This window comes from Ovis aries, chromosome 17, assembly GCF_016772045.2.
Source record: "Ovis aries strain OAR_USU_Benz2616 breed Rambouillet chromosome 17, ARS-UI_Ramb_v3.0, whole genome shotgun sequence".
NCBI classification, from domain to species: Eukaryota; Metazoa; Chordata; class Mammalia; order Artiodactyla; family Bovidae; genus Ovis; species Ovis aries.
Genome location: NC_056070.1, coordinates 9,716,050 through 9,736,620, shown reverse-complemented (window position 1 = coordinate 9,736,620; position 20,571 = coordinate 9,716,050). Strand labels below are relative to the sequence as shown.

The 20,571-nt window shown below is 46.3% G+C and overlaps 1 protein-coding gene and 1 long non-coding RNA gene across 3 annotated transcripts in view; one reads left to right on the top strand and one right to left on the bottom strand.

Moving 5' to 3' along the window:
* NR3C2 (nuclear receptor subfamily 3 group C member 2) overlaps window positions 1–19,468 on the bottom strand; it is a 434,797-nt gene extending 415,329 nt beyond the window's left edge. Inside the window, exons 1-2 of one of the 2 annotated variants that reach the window (XM_060400978.1) lie at window positions 19,253–19,468; window positions 9,562–11,326 (exon numbers count right to left, since the gene is read on the bottom strand). In XM_060400978.1, the coding sequence (XP_060256961.1) occupies window positions 9,562–11,324 (1,763 nt within the window). In that variant the 5' untranslated portion in view covers window positions 11,325–11,326; window positions 19,253–19,468. Of the gene's footprint in view, window positions 1–9,561; window positions 11,327–16,909; window positions 17,147–19,252 lie in introns of those variants that run through there. The other variant, XM_004017206.6, reaches the window with a different exon arrangement.
* On the top strand, window positions 17,462–19,136 carry LOC121817000 (uncharacterized). The gene is made up of 2 exons (XR_006056768.1): window positions 17,462–17,717; window positions 18,565–19,136. It is a non-coding gene; the product is annotated as an uncharacterized LOC121817000 (long non-coding RNA).
* Window positions 19,469–20,571: the final 1,103 nt, after the last annotated feature.

Here is a 20,571-nt window from a genome sequence, read left to right as displayed (position 1 = left end):
CCTCCACCTATTGGTTCAAGCTGGCAGTTAAAATCTGACTCCCTGGCTAACCGTAGTCTCATTCCTATCCTCACCTTCCCTCCAGGACATGGCCCCCATCAAGCACCTTCCCTCCCTCTGACGTTTTCAACCTCAATCTCAGCACAGGTCCACAGCCCACTTCAGACCTTACCTGTCCAGCAAACCCTTATCCTGATCCTTCTGTTTCTTCATGCCACCAACTCTCCCCTCAACCCCTCTGCCTCCACCACCAGACAGACGCTTCCCAAGAGTAAGCACTGTCCCCTCGCCTCCAGGCTTCTCCTCTTCATCCCTAACTGACTCCTCAGCCAATCAGTCTGAGTCCCAGTCCTGCCTTTCTATAGAATTCCTTCCCGAAAACCCATCAGCCCCAACTACTCAGCCTAATTCCTGGTCGTCTCCACCCTCTCTCTGGGCTTTGAAACACCATCTCCCACTGGAAGGAAAGCTTTGTTACTAACTGCTTTGAATAAGACTGCAAGAGGCATGCATCTCTCTGGGCCTTAGTTTCATTATTTGTGCTGGTAGAGGGTAGATTAGAGACAGCCTTGGGTCCCTTCTAATTTGGAAATTCTGCGCTGCCATGATTCCTCCCTTTGGTATCCACAATGCAGCACCTGATTGTCAAAACAACGCCTGTGTCCTTTAGTAGCATCTTTAGTAGCATCTGTTGCTCATCTCCTCCATGGCGTTCGATTCCTCCGAAATCCTAGCAAAGGCACCTCACACTAGACTGAGTCGTGTACACCTTTGCTCCTTGGATCGCACCAACGCTGCCCCTCGACGGCCACGTCTGTAAGGAGGCCTTGCACACCCCCATACCAGCATTTCCACCTCTGCAAAGAACTCCCCCAGTTAGAGGTGGTCTGGAACATAAAACTCAGGTAACCAAGATAAATTCATCACTTCTCAACCTCTCCATTTCTCTTTAACTGCTCATCATCCTCCATGATGGTCAAGCTCATAACCTGCGAGTTTTCACTGATTTTCCACAAATCTTTCCCATTGTACTCAAATATCAACTCCTTTACTGAAAGTGTGTGCTAGTCGCTCAGTCGTGTCTGACTCTTTGGGACCCCATGGACTGTAGCCTTCCAGGATCCCCTGTCCATGGAATTCTCCTGGAATGGGTTGCAATGCCCTCCTCCAAGGAATCTTCCCGACCCAAGAATCGAACCTGGTCTCCCACCCTGCAGGCAGATTCTCTAACGTCTGAGCCACGAGGGAAGCCTCAACTCCTCTACTATCCATCCTTAATGATTTAATTCTAATGTCATTCGGTCATACACAGCACAGCAGAGACCTACAGTGTGGGGGTAGGGGCCCACGGCGGGGCAGCAAGCCCCAGGCAGAGAGTCAGAGTGCCAGCAGGAAGGGGGAAACCCCACGCTCCCTGGTCCAGCGCAGGGCCTCGGAACTCAAGGAGTGTGAGGACATCCCAGTAGGGGGAGTCAAGGCCCGAGTTTAGACGAAGGGCATCCGGGGAGGGCGGAGGGTGTGTGGCCCTGTGACCTTGAACATGGAGTTGGACTCCAGTCACAGGCAGGAAGGTGTCTGCGGGCATGGGGGAATTCCCTGAAGAAAGGGGTGAGTCCAGGCCTGAGGAAGTAAAAGGACAAGGTGGGCCTAAAGCAAGGCAGCCCTCAGAGAAGTGATGGGAATGTGGCAAAATGGTCACAGAAACCAGCCTGGATGAGTCCCCACTGGCGAAATCAGGGACAAACCGAGTATCAAAAGTAAGGGCAGTAAGAGGTTATAACTCACGGCGCAAAAGAAGAAACAGTGATGCCCCAAAGCGAAAGCTGCCATTCGTATCTGACTCTCTGTGACCCAGGCCACATTCTCCAGGCCAGAATACTGGAGTGGGTAGCCGTTCCCTTCTCCAGGGGATCTTCCCAACCCAGAGATGGAACCTAGGTCCCCCGCATTGCAGGCGGATTCTTTACCAGCTGAGCCACAATGGAAGCAACAAAAGAAAGTGAAAGTGAAGTCACTCAGCCATCTCCAACTCTCTGCAACCCTGTGGACTGTAGCCTACCAGGCTCCTCCGTCCAAGGGATTTTCCAGGCAAGAGTACTGGAGTGGGCTGCCATTTCCTTTCCCAGTGGATCTTCCCAACCCAGGCATCGAACCTGGGTCTCCCGCATTGTAGGCAGACGCTGTACCGTCTCAGCCACCTATGGCTAATTTAATGAATACAAAAATGAAATGAGGATTGGGATGTGTATACAACTTCAAAATACTGCTCCTCCAAATAGCTCCTAATTGCAAAGGGCAAAGAGTAACTTGACTGCGGGGGAAGCCTGTCAGACAACACCTGGATGGAGCGCTGCAGACGGGCAATAAAGGCACAAAGGGAAATGGCTTGGCACGTGGCAGGAAGCAGGAGAATACAGCCTGCTGTCTGTGGCGCTCTTGCCTAGGGGGCAGCACCAGAACAGAAACCTGGGGAAATAAGGGCAAACCCAAACCGAGGGACTTTCTACTCAAGGGCTGGCCTGTCATCCCCTAAAGTCAGCTCATGAAATCTAGAAAAAGACAGGGAGCTGTCCTAGACTGAGACAGACTAGAGTCCTGACAGCTGAACGCACAAAAATTCTGCACCAGGGTCCTTTCACTGCGAAAGATATTATTGGGACAACCGGCAAAGCCAGAAATCAAGATGTCAGTAACGTTTTCATTTTAAAAGCATCTTTATCTGGCTGCATGGGATCTTGAGTTGCGGCATGCGGGATCTAGTTCTCTCACCAGAGATCAAACCTGGGCCCCCTGCATTGGGAGCTTGGAATCTTAGCCACTGACCACCAGGGAAGTCCCCCAGATATCAGTAATTTAATGTTACTTTCTGGTTTCAGTGGGTGTATTGTGCTTATGTGAGAGAACTATCCTTGTTCATCATTCTTTGTAATGGCCTCCCAATTTTTTTCTGTGTCTGCGACTATTTTAAAAAAACGCCGTTACATAAAAATCAACTGCTACAGAGTCTTCTAAAGTACATCACATATACCCCTTTCTTCCACCAGCTCCGACATCCTCACTTCAGAGATCCCAGTTCCCATCCTCCAGCACTGTTACAATAACTTCTTAACAAGGCTCCTTACGCTCCAATCCACCCTACAACCGCTGCCTAATTAAGGTTTTTCCCAAGTGCACTTCAGCTCAGGCCGTCCCCTGCGCCAACATTTCAGTAACTCCTCATTACCTGCCAAATCAAGTACAAACGTCTTCATGTGACTTTCAAGTTCCACGGGCTTCTAGTTCCAACTGAGCTCTTCCGGGCCGTCTTTCCCCGAGTCCCCCGTATCACAGCCAGCCCTACAGCTGGGCCACACTCAGGGCTTTCTGCCCATCCTGGCTCTGCTCATATCACTCCCTCCACCAGGAAGTGTCCCCCTGCTCAATCCCGTGCAAATTTCTCAAGACTAATGATAAATACTAAGTCTCATCCTCCCATCTCCCCATTTTCCAAATCTCGCCCAGATCCTTTCCTGTTGGAACACTCAAAGTTGGGTTTGTCCATTACAAGCCTTATTTAATTCTATTTTAGGTTATGGATTTTTGTATATTTATTTCGACAATTTTTAAGATATTAAGGTGGAAATACACGTCAATGAAAGTACGCATCACTGATAAACTAAGTCATGGTCACAGCTGTGAATTCAAGGGGCCAGTCATCAGCTCACATCAGTCCCCCTAGGGTATTAACTTTATAAGTATCCATATTACTTTTTGTTTATCCTCTTTTCCTTCCTTGGACTAGAGTGTTCTAGTTCTTGCATAAATAACAATTTCTCCCTATTTTCTACATAGAAATTTTGGCCTTGGCCATACTACTGACAAATCGTAAATCCAGAGGTTTCCAGAGTATTAATTAGGTAATATGTTCACATATATATTTACATTTTCATCGTTGCCTTATTATATAAAACACAACATAAAACTCTTAAAACTGAAAACAAAGCCTATACTTGACAAGTTTAAAACTCAAATTTTTTAAATTTAAGATTAAGACACTATCCATTTAAACGCACTTATATTTCCTGGATACTAATAAACTTTGCAATGCAGTCCACAAAGACATACAATTTAATGACTATATTTAAACGGATTCAAGAAACCAACTTTTTTTTCCTCTCAATCTAAATTCAGTAAATGAAAGAAAACAATAAATTACTTAGCAGCAGAGATGAAATTTTATCAGTTGTATGAAAGTACAGCAACAGTTGAAAGTCTGGGAAGGCAAGCCTTATTTTGGAGAAAAAAATTAACGATATCAGGGGAAGTGAAGTAACACGCCTAAATTACTGGTGATCAATAGAACATCTGCTCTTACTCTAAACATTAGAAGGACAGAAAAGATCAGGCACACCCAGAATTTCAATATTGTGAAAGGAATCAAATCCATAAATGATACATATCTAGGTCCCAGATTCAGCATGTCACTGCTCTGTATGAGAACTGAAGTTGAATAATTTGAGTTTATTTAACTGAAACCAGGGCTTTTATCTTCACTTTACGTATGAAGTAAACAGCTTTAAAATAATAACACTTTAGATGATAAAAGGTGAACGCATTGACATAAATCTAGGATACTTGTGAAAAGCAAAATGTAAGGAAGGACACTGCATCGTGATTTGCTTATTAAAGAGGAATAAGGGGGTTTTCCCCAATAAAATGATCGCTACTTCTACCAGAAATACCATAAATGAATGAAAGTGAATGAATCATCAGAAGAAGCAAGTCTCCCTTTAAACCATTTCTAAAAATACTATTTAGAACACTAACCTGGAGAAATTCTAAGCACACTAGCAATTTCAAAATCAAAACATTATGAGACAAATAAGAAAAAGAAAGTTTCCATGCTTTCATTTCCAAATGACCTAAGTTATTCTGTAATAGATTTATTATAGAAATAAGCACCAATAATTATTCTCTCCCTTCCAAAACCCACCGTTTATCATACTTTGCATTACATGAAGATACTTCTATCTCAATGGTTTATTTACAGAAGTTTACTGACAGACATGGCAAACTGCAACAAACTCCTTGAATTCTGAAGCTTTTAGCTCATTATGGAAGATGGGTATTGAAAAACTTCAGGGATCACTGGGAAAAAGAGAAAACCAACCGGAGGTTATCACTGAATTGTTTCCTTCTATCATGGAAAAAAAAAAGTGCAGTACATATTAAGATAAATTCCTGATTACGTGTCTTGAAACCTATGAGAACGTGCCCTTTGAAACGGTGAACTTTATATTCGAACGTTTAAGTCAATGTTAGCACTGTGTTATGATGCTATCAAAGTGACCATGACCATCGCCATAAACACCCAGTGTTATGTCAACAGACCAACCCCGTTTCCAAAAGGAATATTGCAAATTTAAAAGAACCAGAAACTCATCATGTAAGTGTCAAGTTTTATGAAAGGAAAAGTTCTGATTTGAAAATAAAACAAAACGGCTTTTCCAAGCACAATGATAGGTCACCCTCACTCATCCTTACTTTTAAATGATAAATGGTAATGATATTTTCCTATCTCAACTACGCTGGAAACTACAGAGCTGAACTGGTGATTAAGATAAACTTGAAACCAGACCAGTAAATATGTGAAGGGATGTTTCTATTTTCATTCTTAACATACACGACTCCAAGGAAACTATACAGACACTCAGAAGTGTGGCTGGCGGTCCTCGGAGAGCTTCTCGGTCAACTTACTTTTTCTCAGATGACGAAACGGAGGCTAAGAGACACTGCCACTCACTCAAGCTCACAGCTCCGTCTGTGTCCAAGTGGGCAGGGGACCCTCCATCTGTATGATCAAAGCGGGTCCAGTGTCTACCGCAGAGCTTCATGTCAACTTTCGTCATCATATACTGGGATGGCCAAAACGTTAGTTTGGGTTTTTCCTATAAGATGGTACAAAAACCAGAACAGACTTTTTGGCCAACCCTATCCTTCCCTGTGTGGCACTCAAGACAATCCACCTGCTGGAAATTCTGAGAGCTGCCTCTGGCCACCACTCTCACAGAACACCCACAGGCTGCAGGAGATACACTCTCTGTGATCACTCACCTCAATCAGCTTGAAAAATTCACCTGGATGAGAATCACTGTCCTTGCATGGACGAGGCACCCTTTCTTCAGCATAACATTCAGGTAAGCTAAGGTAAATAACATAATATCCTCTTTCTGCGTGAACCACCAAAGTTTTATAGGATAGACCGATAGTTCTCAATTTCTGAGTCTCAGGATGCCTTTCTACTCTTGGAAATGTGTTGAGGTCAAGATCTTTTGTTTATGTATAATCTATCTACTGATATTTACCTTAGTACAACTTGAAGTGAGTACTTCTTTTAAATCACTTAAAATAAGTCATCACAACTTAACATAAACATGCATATGTGAAAAAAAAAAAAAAAACCCAACTTGTGTTTCCCAGAATGAAAAACTTCAGGGAGAAGAGTGGTAGGTACTATTTTACATTTTTGCAAGTCTATTGTCTCGTCTAATAGAAGACCACCGGAAGTATCTCGTATCTACTTCTGTGGCCAACGTGTGATGATGTGTTTTGGTTCAAGGATATGAAGAAAATCTGGCTTTACGCTGGTATGTTGTTGAAAAAAGGAGAAGCATTTTAATGGTCATCTCAGATCAATGGAGATATGATCCTTCAGTACACTGGAAATGGACAGTCAGTGGTTTCTTAAAAGTTTAGTTGCCACATGGAATCCGAAACCGTATCAGTGAACTTTTCATGCACTATTTTAGTAAAACCATTGGTCTATCTTCCATTTTGCATGGCTCGTCTACCAATGCACAATTTTTGAGTTTGTGGCCCTCCTGGATAAAGTCTCAGAAACCCCAAACCATACTTTGACATTTACTAGAAAACAAGAGCTCAACCTAAAGATAAAGAATGTTATGAAACTTAGAAGCAGTTACACACTGCCTTGATCCTTTACAATCTTTAATTCATTGATCTGACATTACCTGGAATGGGGTAACATCATCATAAATTATGAAGTAGACAGAAAAGTTGGATTTTGGTCCAAAAAACACAAAACAAGAAGCCAATAATGAAGGTTGGATGAGATTAAATTAAGTATTATAAAATGTAGACTAAAATCCAGAAAAAAAGTCTGTATTCCTCTGAGAATGATCAAAACAAATAGATTTGGATAATATTCACAAGGAAAAGCTGCAAGGAATTACTAATCTAATCTAATTAGATCAGTAATCTAAAACTTTGAATAATATTAAAGCTTTGATAGTAAAGTTTGTGGAAAACATTAACTAACAATAGTATATATGTAAACAAATGAATCCCCTCTAGCTATGTTAACAAGCTTATTAAGAATTTTGGAATGCTCAAGAAAAGACACTAGACTACATCCCAGTTTCCCACAAAGGCACAGGAGGCTCAAAGTCACTGATTCATAGGAATGTGTAAGGCTATGGGTCCCAAGACCACCAAGAGGGGCATCGTGAGTTGAGTCCGGAAATGACAAAACAGTATAAATAGGATACAGAACAAACAGAAGAGAGTTAATGATTTTAGCTAGCATCTGTCTAGTGTTTCTACCAGAAATATCATTATCCAAAGCAACGGTCTTCAAAACTACAATAACATAAATAGAAATGTAGAGTGCCTAGCTATAAAACGGTAGAAATCAATCATAGGAATTTATCAACAACTATTTCCTTATACTTTGTACATTTCTTTAAAAGACTGTATGGAATTTCATTTAATGCACAAAAGAGAGCACGAAAAGAAATGGAAACTAAAGGCTATGAACACTCCCATTAAATGCTAAGAGCAGCTGCTGAAATGTATATAATACTCTGTGATGCATATTGTATTCCAGATGATAATCAAGGGGCTTCTCATCATTTAACTCATTGTCTTGACTACCCTTGAGATGGGTACTACTGAATTCCATTTTTATAGATGAGAAGCCTGAAGGCCAGAGGGGTGAAGAGATGTGCATGGGGTCACAAAGCAGTTAAGGGGCAGAGCTGGGGATTTCAACCAGGGTAGCCATGCTCTTAACAACCAGGTTAAACTCCCTCCAACTAACCCACTACAAACATCACTTAATAAAAGTATGTATAGTGTGTGCAAACCATCCTTATCGGAAAGTAAAGCAAAGCACCTGCTGAGCTTGGTTCTGACGAAAGCTATGCCATTTCAGCATTTGTGCAAAGAGTTTAGAATTTAGGAGATGGCAACAGTGTGAGTATAGGATTAACCAGTCATGCTACTGAGAACTGTACGAGCGTGTAAGTCTCCTTTATGGAATGTGTGTGTCCATAAAAGCAAGAGGAGCGAGGTATGAGTCAATGGAGAGGAAAAGAAAGCACAAATGAAAAGTTTTTGCGTTTGCTTCAGTAAAAAACAAAAGGAGAAAACACAGAATGCACGTCAATCTTACGTTTTGTTGATGGGAAAGGACATTTTCACCACCAAACAAGTTTTTAAGGAAAATAGCCACATCTTCCTAGAAGCCTCTGTGAACTATATCTAGGAAATCTATTCTTTATATGTTCAATAAAGGGATCATTGACCACATCCAGGTAATAAAAACAGTGCTGAAGCAAAGTCCAACATAAGTATTCACTGTATTACTTAGAACCACCCTTTACAGTCATATCTGAAACCTCTTCCTTGTTTTTTCTAAATATATACAATATGCTATCTATAAGAAGGAAAGCCAAGAAGATATTTTACAGTAAGTAAAGTATGTCTCCTTGCAGATCTTAGAAGTTATAAATATACCAATCTGAAACGGCAGTGACATACTTCACTTCCAAAGAGTAGGAAAGCAAAACGGGCCACTTAGTAATTTTAGATGTGCTGAGTCTTTAAAAAGCTCTCCAGAGTTAAGGAAATGATTTATTTGTGCTGAAGACCACAACTTACATACAATTAACCAATCTAGAAAAAGATGAAAAGGGTGGGGAGCTTGTGGGTAACAGATTTGGGGTTTCATTTCACTTTTCACAACCAATGAAGTGATTAATAAAGAAAACTCAGGGGGAAAAAAAAAGACTTATGACCACAAAGAAAACAATTTTAAGCAATGTCAGTGGACCAGTATACAGCTAAAGAAAAGAAAAGAAAAAAAAATCCTAGCACTAGTCTGCTAAAGCATACATAATAGCAAGGCATTAGGAAACAAACCTATCTTAAACCTACTAGCGGCAATGCAGAAGGGGAAGACTTACGCACAACACGTACACACGCTCCTTCCAAATCGATGGAACCAGTTGAGACTCAAAATGTTTGGTTTCTTTATAGTGAAAGACAGGGGAGCCTGGAGTGCTGCAGTCCATGGTGTGGCAGGGAATCGGATACAACTTAGCGACTCAACAATACCTTCCTAACACACCAACAAGCTAATGGGTGAGCACACAGTGACTATGCTGAAAAGGAAACAGGAGACTGAAATGTGTCTGAATTTATCAACAGCAAAGATAACGCTAACCTTCAGCATTTCACACAGCCATGGTTTTTCAAAACTGGAGGAAAAGGCCGACTTACCTTGATACGTTTTCTGGAATGTATTCTAGGACCGGATATCCATCACTTCTTCTCGACGACAGGTCACTGTGTGATTTCCACGACTCCACCAAGGTATTGACAGGAGGGAAGGAACTCAGGTGTTGGAAAGATTGGTCTCTAGCTGATCGTGATAAAGATATTGTACCTTGAGCACCAATCCTATAGTGAAAGGACTGTCCACCTGAATTCACGCCAACGATGGCAGATGGGGGGATGCTGGCCTCTGGGTAGAAGCTCCCATCATCCGGTTCTTGTTTTATCCCCATGGGGAACCCGCTGCCTTCACAGTTACCATCAAAGCCCGGCACAGGTGGTCCTAAAATTCCTGATAGAGAATAATAGTCTTTATCATCCATAAAGGAAAAGTATGAGCCATCCATGAACGGAAAGGGGTTGATTGCTGGATTCCCTTTAAAAGAGGTGCCAGAACATGAATGCTTAGTTGACTCTTGTTTTATTGGTACTGAGAAGGGGGAATCAGAATTTATTTTGCTGTTTCCTCCTAGACACGAGCTGCTGAAAGCTCCGTCTGGCTCCGGCTTTATGTACTGGACGATGTTAAGCTGGCCAGCCACACCATGGGAGATGGCGTTCTCTGTCTCCTCAGTCTTAGGAAAGGGGACCTCTTGAGCACCTTTCTCCTGGGTGTCTGGACTGGGAACCACATCTCGGGCTGCGCTGGACCCCACTGGGGTGCCCGAAGCGGTGTAGCTGAAGGCGGTGCTTCCAGGGCTACAGATAGACCCCACAGTACTAGCGGCTGGGCTGGACAGCGTCGATCTGTTGTTTGTGTTGGAAGGGCTGGAAACGGAGCACCTTGAGTTGTTGATGTTTGCAGGGCTGGATACGCAGGATCGCAGAGTGACGTTATTAGGACTGGAGACCGGAGACTTCACGCTGCAGTGACTCGGGGGGCTGGAAATCGGGGATTTCATGCTACTCAATGGACTGGAGAGAGGTGAGCCCACGTTGCTGGCATGCGCTGGGCTGTGTGACCTGGAGCCCCGCGTCTCCACATTGGGGGAGCATGGCAGAGGGGTGCCCTGGGCGATGGGGCTGTGCACTGGGAAACTGCCGAAGCTGGCTGAAGTGGAGGACACACAGCTGATGCTGGCGGGGCTGCAACCCGAGGATGACAGGGTCAGAGGGCTGCAAACTGCCGGGCCCTTCTCGTGCCCTAGGATGGGGCTCTTCACCACATTGCGCATGACCCCGCCATTAACAGAGCCCCCAGAGTCAGGCAGGAAGGACCGCAAGGGCCTGCTCGCACCCCCCAGCGTGGAAGGACGGTGGCCGTTCTCTTTGTAAAATTTCACAAGCTGTTCGACGTTTTGATACATCTTTGCTGGACTGCCGCTTCCCTGTGGGTTCTGCTGATCATAGGCGTAGTCGGCCTCTCTCACGGAATCCATGTACAAGCCCATGGACTCGGCCACCGTGGCCGAAAGTTCCTTTGATTCCAGCTCGGTTTTTATATCAGATGGTAAAATCCCGGACCGGCTGCTGTCTTGCTGGAGGCAAGGGAGTAGTTCGTGTTTTTCTCTGCTGCTTCCTTGAGTACTGCTGTTTGGAATAGCACCGGAGACGCAGCGTACGTCGACGATCTCCATGTAGTTATTCTCATCTGACTGCTCCGTGGGTCCGGGTCCCAGGGCAGGACGCTCTGCAGGCTGAGAGACTTGACCCCACCGTCTTTCCATTTCTAGACCTTCAGGGAGACTGTGGTAGCCTTTGGTCTCCATAGCTAACATAAAAATTTATATTAAAAAAATCGAATTAGAGTCATGGATAGCACAGTTACTCTAAAAGACATTCTGAAATTGTACTAACTGAGCTATAAGCACATATACTCCTGATGATAAGCAATACTTCCAGTTATACTCAAGTTATTACCTTTTTAGGTGCTGATACAACAGAGTCCTGACTATAATTTGTCCAGAAGCCAGAATATAAGCAGCAATATAACTATTTTCCATCTAAATAAAAGCAACATGTTTGCTATAATAGAGCAAGCAATAAAATCGTTTTGCATCTGAGTAACATCTTTACTATACTACAGCCTTTGGAGTTTGGAGGAAATTTTACATATAAAACATCTTTGCTATAATACAGCCTGTAGAGTTTACAAAGAATATTTACAAATGTTAACTTATTTAATATGCAAAGTAATCCTGGGGACTCCTGATGCATCCAAAGAGGAAACTGAGGGTTTAACCAAGTGGGCAACTTGCCCAAGGTCAAAGACACAGTAAGTGACAAAGTCAGGTTTAAAACTAAATCTAATGCCAAAGTCTTTGGAGTCTTTCCAGCATATGGAAGCTGCTTTTCATAGCTAATATGTGACTTGATTAAAAAACAATGAGGAAATGTAAGTAATGTTACCATTTCCCAATGTAAAGTCATCCCGTGAATGATCACGGGCAAGATAACTTGAGGATTATTTTCAAAACAGTAAGATTTTCATAAAATAGATTTTGGTGGAGATAATTTAATGTCAGTTCTGAACAGTGAAGAGTCATATATCCTGATTAATTAAGCTCGTCCATAACTCAGAGGCTGAATGACAAGCTGAGAATGTCAGGACTCTGGTCTGTATTTCAGTCCTGCCAAGGACTCTGACATGCAGCCTGACCTAGCGGCAGCTCTGCTGAAAAGACTCCAGACTGCCAGTTTCATTCTCCACAGTTAATGGAGGAAGTTTGAGATGGGTCCTGACAATTTATGTGTTCATTCATTCAACAAATACTCACCAAGTGTGTGTTGCATCCTGGGCCTACAACTAGCCACAGAATCTACAGTGATAAACAAAACAGGCTCAATTCCCATCCTCAAGGAGTCCCCAGGATTGTTTTAGACATACTATCTTATCTACTGGCTCGCTCTATAAATTTATTCCATAGATAATCATAACAGGCTGTATTTATAGAATTCTTATGCCTGATATGGTTCAATGACCTATTACAAGCCTTTCACAGATATTAATGTACATACCCTTATAAATTACCCTACAAGACTAGCAAAAGTACGGTCCCAAATGATACAACTGGGAAAACAGAGTCAGAAGCCACACAGCAGAGCTGGAATTTGATCCCAGGTGTCTACACCAAGGTCTCTCAACCATGGCCCTACTGGGGGCCTGATAATGCTTTGTTGAGATCTCTCCTGTGCATTGTAAGATGTACAGCCGTATCCCTGACCTCTACCCACTAGATGCCAGTAGCATTCCTCCTGCCCCACTGTGACAGCCCCAAATGCCTCCAGACTTGCCAAAAGCCCCTAGGGGTGGGGGGAGGGGGGCCAAAATCACCGCTGGCTTGAGAAGCACCACTCTAAAGAAACATCTCTCAAAGAAAATTAATTCACTCAATAAAATTTCATTTGTGCATTTTCATGCATAGAACTCTTCAAATCTTTAACTATGCATTTTTCAAATCCTTTCAGGTGTATAAACAATCTCTGACCCAAATAAAGGTCCTGACCTAAAAGCTGCAGCTTCTGCAGTGGTGAACACAGATATTACTTTAGACCTCTCAGTCCTTTCCCCTCCTCTGCCACTCACGATTGTCAACCACCCTACCTTCTTCTCATTAAAAAGAAACTAGAAAGACTTTTTGCTCCAGAAATTACATTAACATGGAAAAAATAATATAATGACTCTACTAAATAAATTGGCATCAGATATCACAGGGCTCTCTGGCAAAATTTAATGCCCAAATTGTCCGAAGATCATAATTACTTCTTATTTTTCTGTATTCTACACTAGGCTTTTAAGTTCCCAGAAGGAGGAAACTTTATCAACTTTACCATTGCACCCCAAGACGACAGCATAGTGCAAATAAAATAATGTTAAACTATTATAAAACAATCAATACCCAGTAATTTGTGAACATTAAAATCTCCCAATTATGTAGCATGCTTTTGTTTAAAGAACATTATTCTATAAATTCCTAATCACAAAACAGTAGAAAGTAAGCCAAGTTATGAAGTTTCAGAAGGTAATCTGATAATTCCAGCAGGAAAAATTAGTGTGGATGAAAGCCAAGAACTGAATATAGTGAAATGGGACCAAAACAGCTAATACTGGCCTTTTGTACCTTACTGAAAAACCATTTAGTAATAGCCATGGGTTGAAAAATACTAGTAAATATGTGCTGCTTCTACTTCTGAGAATATTCAGCCTTCCCCATACCAAACTGGAACAGTACAGATAGATACTTCAGTCCCAAATTCATCAAACCAAAAGAAATGTGTCTATTCCTGTTTAAAACTGAACACCTTCCGTGTATCATCCTCCCACACCCCAATCCTATTCCTAAATCCACATTCTCTGTCTTGGTGAATTGCACCACCATCTATTCAAGTGCCCAGAAATCACCCCTGCCTTGGCACCCTAACTAAAGGTCTCCACAAATTCACCCCTCCCCACTCCCACACCTACAGTCTCCCAGACAACAGGACCATCTGCCTTGAGTCTGAAGGATCACCATCATCCAGACTTCTCTCCAAAAATTCTTTCTCTAAACTGTCTTTAGGAAAGGATGATCACTCACTGCCTGTTTTGAAGCTTCAGGGTGGAAATTCACATGCTAAAACTCTTGAAAGTTCTAAGGAACAGAAACCCATTTCCTTTTTAATTCAGAGTTCCCTAAATAATTTGGCCACTGCACCTTTTTTTCACACAACATCTACTAATATGCTGAGGGACACTTTTCATCACTGTGCCTCAAGCCAGGAGCCCTGTCTTAGATACATAAGGCTATATGAAGATTTGAAGAGAACCTTTACGTGAGTGCGGATAGGCAAGAACCATCTTAAAGCACTCTACAAGGAAGTACCTTATCAGCTAACATCATGTAGCTGATCACAACTTTCCAAGTTCTGTTTGGCTAGCCTTGAACTCTCTTGACAATAACACGAACCAGCCTGCATTTCACCACATTATTGACAAGGCTATCATTAGAGAATTTGCAAAGGCTTTGCTGAAATCTACATTAGCTTTAAGACATTTTGATCTGTCAACCTAATACACCCCTCAACAAAGAATATAAAGGCTGGCAACCAACAAGAAAGAATGGAAGATATCTAGGACCTGCATGGCTTCCACTGGAAATATTTTTAAGGATCAGGCTTTTAAAAAAATACGATTATTGAAATATGTTATGCTGAATTCTCCCTATAATCTTTTCCTTTTTTTAAAAATGTATTTATTTTTAATTAAAAGATAAGTGCTTTACAATATTGTGTTGGTTTCTGCCATACATCAACATGAATCAGCCATAAGTATATATATATATCCCCTCCCTTCTGAACCTCCCTCCCACCTCCCACCCCTCTAGGTTGCCACAAGAGCCCTGCTTTGAGTTCACTAAGTCACATAGCAAATTCCCACTATGTTACATATGGTAGTATATAAGTTTCCATGCTATTCTGTCCTATATTATCTTAATTGATCTTCTCTATAAAACAAATGGATCAGTTAGGAAGTTATTTCCAATGTCGTCCAGGAAATCCAGGTTGTCTTTTTGAAACTGGCATAAGGTCCATGGCTTGAGCAGATTTTCAGTCAATCACTAGTGAATACTGAAAATATTAATTGATGAATATGATCCTCATAGAACTTAATATCCAGAGGGTAAAGGTAAAGTTTTTGTTACTAAAGTATAAGATTAAACAGATACTGATATACAAATCTACTTATGTAAAATCAGGCTTGTCTCCCTTAAAATGGAAACTATAACAGATACTCCCCTTCGGGCAAAGACAAAAAACATGAAGGTCCTTTAATTTTCAGGCAAATGTCTCCCCTCTTAAAATAAAGGAATTTTCACACAGGGAAAGTAAGGAAAAATATTGACAGTTCTATCTTGTCATAAATATGCTCGTAAATGTTATTTTTGCAAAGGGAAAACCTGACTTTAAATTTTTATATTTTACAGACTCTGTTAAATTGCTGTTTCCCATAAGGAAGTAGTTTTGTTTGTTTGTTTCAGGAATATTAACAAAGAATCTTGCAAATTTATATATTTTATCCGAAAACAGTTTCACTTTTACAACTTCCCAAACACAGTTCCATTTTAAATGCATCATTTTCTATAGTTATCTGACTCTAATATTACATCCTCAAGACAGAAACTTCAGAATTTTATAATTTGTATTGGTTGCACAGTTGTAAAAGTTCACTGTAACTCTTTTCCTGTCATCCCTATTACTTAACTATAACCATGTTCCTTGTTTTACAGATGAGATAAATGATAGAAATCAGCCCAAGGTCACCTAAGAGAGCCAGAGAACCAGTTAGAACTGAACACACCTGATTTCTATTCACTCACCTAATTCACTGAGCCACCTGATCGTTCCAAAAGCCCCAAACTAAACTATGTCTTCCTTAAAGGAAAAAGCTTCCCTTTTATTATTTTAAAAAACTTCTTTCCTCAAGCATTTCCATGATAGCCTGTCATGAAGTCAAATCTAAAATGAAAACTTCCCATAACTTCACAGATGGAGAATGCTGTTAGCATTACTATGTAAGTATCATCAGTAACAGCACCTAGAGAAATGCCAATTCAAATATTAAAATGCAATTTACTGCCTTTGAAATTCAGTGGTTTCCAAACTTGTCTGGTATCAAAGTTTTCCTAACTTCTATGCTATACCAAATAATTAAACCTTTTGGTGCCGTAAACCATTACGATTTAAACCTGGTCTTCTAAAATTCATTAGGAAAAGCTGTGCACCTAAATTCAGTAGCAGGGCACGGATGTCACCGAAAGAAGCTTCATCCTTTCTCTCCTGCTTTTAGAATTCGAACTGATGCCACAGAAAGCATAATCTCTTTCAGGAGTTTCGTGAATCCTAAGGCACGGGAAATGCACGAATTTCCAGAGCCCCTTTCCTACAGAATCTGTCGGGATTTGTATCTCCTTCAATTGCCCTTTTTTCCGCTACACCTCTGGCTGAGATTTGGGTGCTTCCGCAATTTATAAAGGAAAGAAATATTATTCAAACGTTCTTTAAAAGCTGTAGAAGAAAAACGACCCGAAATTCATCTTTGGGGAAAGGGAAGGGTGATAGACCTCCCACTGCCAAAGGCGGTAGAAAGCTGCTCGTTAGAGGGCATTTATCCAAAGTGGCCAAACTTTCCCAAAATAGTCCTCTGGCGGCCAAAGGGGGGGAAAGTGGAAAACCAAAACAAAACAACAAGCACACAGCACCCTACTGACAGTGCCTCCGGATTACGCAGCCACTTCTCCCTGCAAAGTGCACGCTCCCGCGCCGCGGCCACACGCAGAGCCGGGCAAGCGGCGCCCAGCCGCGCACCCCTACACACCTGCCTCGGCCGGGGTCCGTCTCTCCGCGTCTACCTGTTGCAGCGCTCGCCAACGCCACGACACCCCTGCTGCGGAGCCCCCCTAAATCCAACCACATCCAGGCCAGCGAGTGCAGCTCTCCCTGCAGCGGGAGAGCCCGAGGCAGCAATGCTCTTGCACCCAGGTGACTGCACGGGTTTCCTCGGAGCAGCCTGAAGTTGGCTTGCGTCTCACCCGTCCAATGACACCCCGGGCGCGGGGGGGTGGAGAGGAGGGGGCAGGGGCAGGGCTAGAGCGGGCGAAGCTGGGAGGGAGAGAGAAGGAGAGGGCGGGCGAAAGCCCGGAGGGGGAGTGGGCCAGCTTCAGGGCCGGCCCTTTTAAAAGCGGGTCACATGTCCAGATAAAAAGTTCAGGTTGCTATCCCGCCCCCTTGGGCCCTTTCCATTGGCCCGGGGGGAAGCAAGGCTCCACGCTGCACGGGTCAGGCGGGCTTCTCATTGGACAATACAGGCTGTCAGTCACCAGGAGGACGACATGACTGATACAAAGTTGCTGCGACACAGCCTGGACTCGGCAGCTCCCTTAAAGCCGCAGAAGCGGAGGCTGCTCGGGGTGCAGGGCAGCGGCTACGCCACTAGGTACTCACGACTCGCTGCCCCCCACGCCCCTCGCTCCACTACCCCAAACTTGCCCACGCCCACCTGGCTCTCCTCCTGGCCTACCCCAGAATGTCTGGAAAGACGCGAAAAGTCTGGGGACGCTGAAGAAGTCGGTTTTTAGAAAGCCAGTCAAGGTGTCCTCCCTGATGCTCTCCACCTGCAGCGCCAGGTGAGCGGCAGCCCTAGCCCAGGCACCGCCCACAGCGTCCGTGCGCAGGGAGGGACCCTCAGTGGGCTTCTCCCGACCCTGGAGGTTCGGTCCCCGCCCCAGTAGTCAGTCTGCAGAGTTACCTCTCAACACAGCAGCCGCAGCGTCCGCTGCCAGCAAGCAAGAGGATCACGTTCCCACTCGATTTGAATTTCCTTGTTTTAACCGTGCGCGGAAAGCGAGTGATTTCAGTGCAGCCAAAGCCCTTTAAACACGGCTTCTCTCCCACCCTCCTCCCCATCCCTCCACCTCTAGGGTCAAGAGCTGCAGCACTCCTTCCTTATAATTTTGTGGCTGTATTTATTGCTTTCGTATTGGATTTTTCCAGTAGTTCAATTTGAAAGAAAGCTGACCATCCAGGATAGCCACTTTTTAATAATGCGTGGGAGGGGTGCACATCATTGGGAGAAACAAACAGGAGCGGGGAAGGAAACAAAACTGTTTTCTAAGGATCAAGCGTCTGCAAGAAGAAATTTCGGTTTCCCTCCAGCCGCCTCCACCTCGGCTCTCCTCCCGCCCACCCCACGGCTGTAGTTACTAAGCAAAAGGATGGGCTTCTTAACTTTGATTTCTAAGGACTTTGAGGCTCGGAGTATGAGGCTCCGTTTTATATTCCTGGCTGGTCCAGAGTCAGCACCGGTGACGTACACACCTAAATCTGGTCCCCGGGCCCTTGGCGACCCGCAGCCCGGCGGCGGCAGCTGTGCGTCCTCCCGCCTCACCCGTGCCCCGCACCAGCCAAGCTCGGAAGGGGGTTGGGGAGGGAGGGAGTTCACCCTGTGCCCAAAGGCCCCTCCTCTCCTTACAGTTCATTAAGCTTCGGGATTCCAGACCCCGAACCGAGGAAGACTCGAACTCTCAGTCGCTCCAGGTAGGGAACTCCCTGGCCGCGGGAGAGACGGCGGCGGCGCACAAGAACTGGTTGCGACCCTCCGACTCCTGTGCTCAGCAGTCCCCCGCTCGGAGCGGCTCCCGGCGCCCCCGCAGCCGGGAGTCCCCGCAAGTCTCCCAACTTTCCCGCGGGGCCCGAGGTCCTGCGCGCTTTCCGGGCCAAGCAAGCAGCCGGGCATCGATAGCTGCCGGGCCCGAGCGCAGACGGCGGTCAGGAAGGAGGGGAGTCCCGGACCTAGCGCTCGGGCAACCGAGGAGAAGACGGCTCCGCCTGCGCTGCCAAATTATTCATTATTAAAGGAATGGACGTGTCTCTTTTACTAAGTTTTTACCACCTTTATGGAGGGCCAGTCTTGCCCTGGATCTCAGTTTCTTGCAAAATCTAGGTTAGAATCTTGCAGGGACTGGCCGCCACGATTGCTCGCTCGCCGCCCAACAACCCTGCCCGGAGGCGGCCGGGTGGGAACCTCGTCTCTTGCCCTCAGCCCACCTCGGCTTGCCAACCCGCGCCCTCTGCGCGGAATATGCCTTCCCCGGGGTCGCCCTGCGCTCCCCGGACCCCTCCCGCCGCTGTCAGCGCCAAGTGACTGTCGCTGCACACTCACCTTTTCTAGGACATGGTGGGGAGGCTGGGGCGCGGGGCGGGGGTTGGGTGGGGGCAACCAGGCTCCCGCCGCCGCCGCCGCCGCTGCCTGCAAGTCCGATATTAGCAGATCGGCGGTAAGGATGGAGAGGAAGAGACTCCCGGCAGTCGTCCTACTGACGGTGGGTAGAGCAATAGAGCCGCAGTGTTGTTACCCGGCAGGAGGAGACGAGGCGGCGGAGCCAAATCGCGCAGAGGGGGACGCGGGCGCCCGCCCGCCCCCAGCGGCGGCGGCGGCGGCCGGGCCTTAAGCGGCGGGCCCTCTCGGGGCTGCCGATCTCCCGGGCGGCGGCGGCGGCTGCCTGGGGAGCCGGGAAGTTAGGGGGGTTGACCCCGCGCCGGCCGCCCCGCAGCGGGCTCTCCGCGCCCCCTCCCCAGGCCTGGGGTGACCGGTGACAGCTCGGGCGCCAGAGCGTGTGAGTGTGTGTGAGTGTGTGTTTTGAGGGGGGTGGCCGCAGGGGGAGCCCTCTGTGCCGCGGCCCCCTCCCCGGGTCACACCCTCCGCAGAAGGAGCAGGCAGCCGAGCGTCCGGCCACCGTCTGGGGGGGAAGCCGGGCTGGGGGCGCCGGCGCCCCCTCCCCAGCCTGGCCACTGGCTGCGAGGAGGCCGATGGCAAACGGAACCCCAGTGCACGTCACCCCGCAGCCCTCCCCACGACTCCCTGAAGTCCAGCCCTGACCTCGCGCCCCCGGCCTCAGGTGCAGTTCCCAGCCGCCGGGAGGGGAGACGCGGGCTAGGGACCGTGCGCGGGGGGCGGGAGGGAAAAGTTTCTTTTCCTGCTCCTCCGCTGCCCACCCGGCGAAGCTGCTCCCCTCTCCACCCCTCGCCTTTTCTCCCGGGCTCGCCGCGCCTCTGCCCCACCCCCGCCGTGGCGGGGGGCTCCGAGGAAGGACCGGGTGTCTGCGCGCGGGGGAGACCGGCGAGCAGCGGCGGCCGCCGGCCGTCCCCTCGCTCTGACAGCGCCCGGGCCGCCGCCGCCCGCTCCGCCGAGCGAGCCGAGGACGCGGCCGGGCGCCAGGCCCCCTCCCCCCGCCGCGCGCCGAGCCCCGCGCGCCCCCGCGCCGCCCCGCGCGCCCCCGCGCCCTCCCGCCGCTCCGGCGGACACCTACGCAGACGCGAAAGGGAAAGGGGGGCGACCGAGCCCGGAGGGCGGACGGCGGCGCCCGGGAGCGCGGCGCGGGGCGGGGGATGGAGCTGCGCCCCGCGATCCCGGGAGCCTCTGGCTCCGGCTGCCTTGCGGAGCCGCCTGCGCCTCCTGGCTCTGGATTCTCCCCAAGTCCC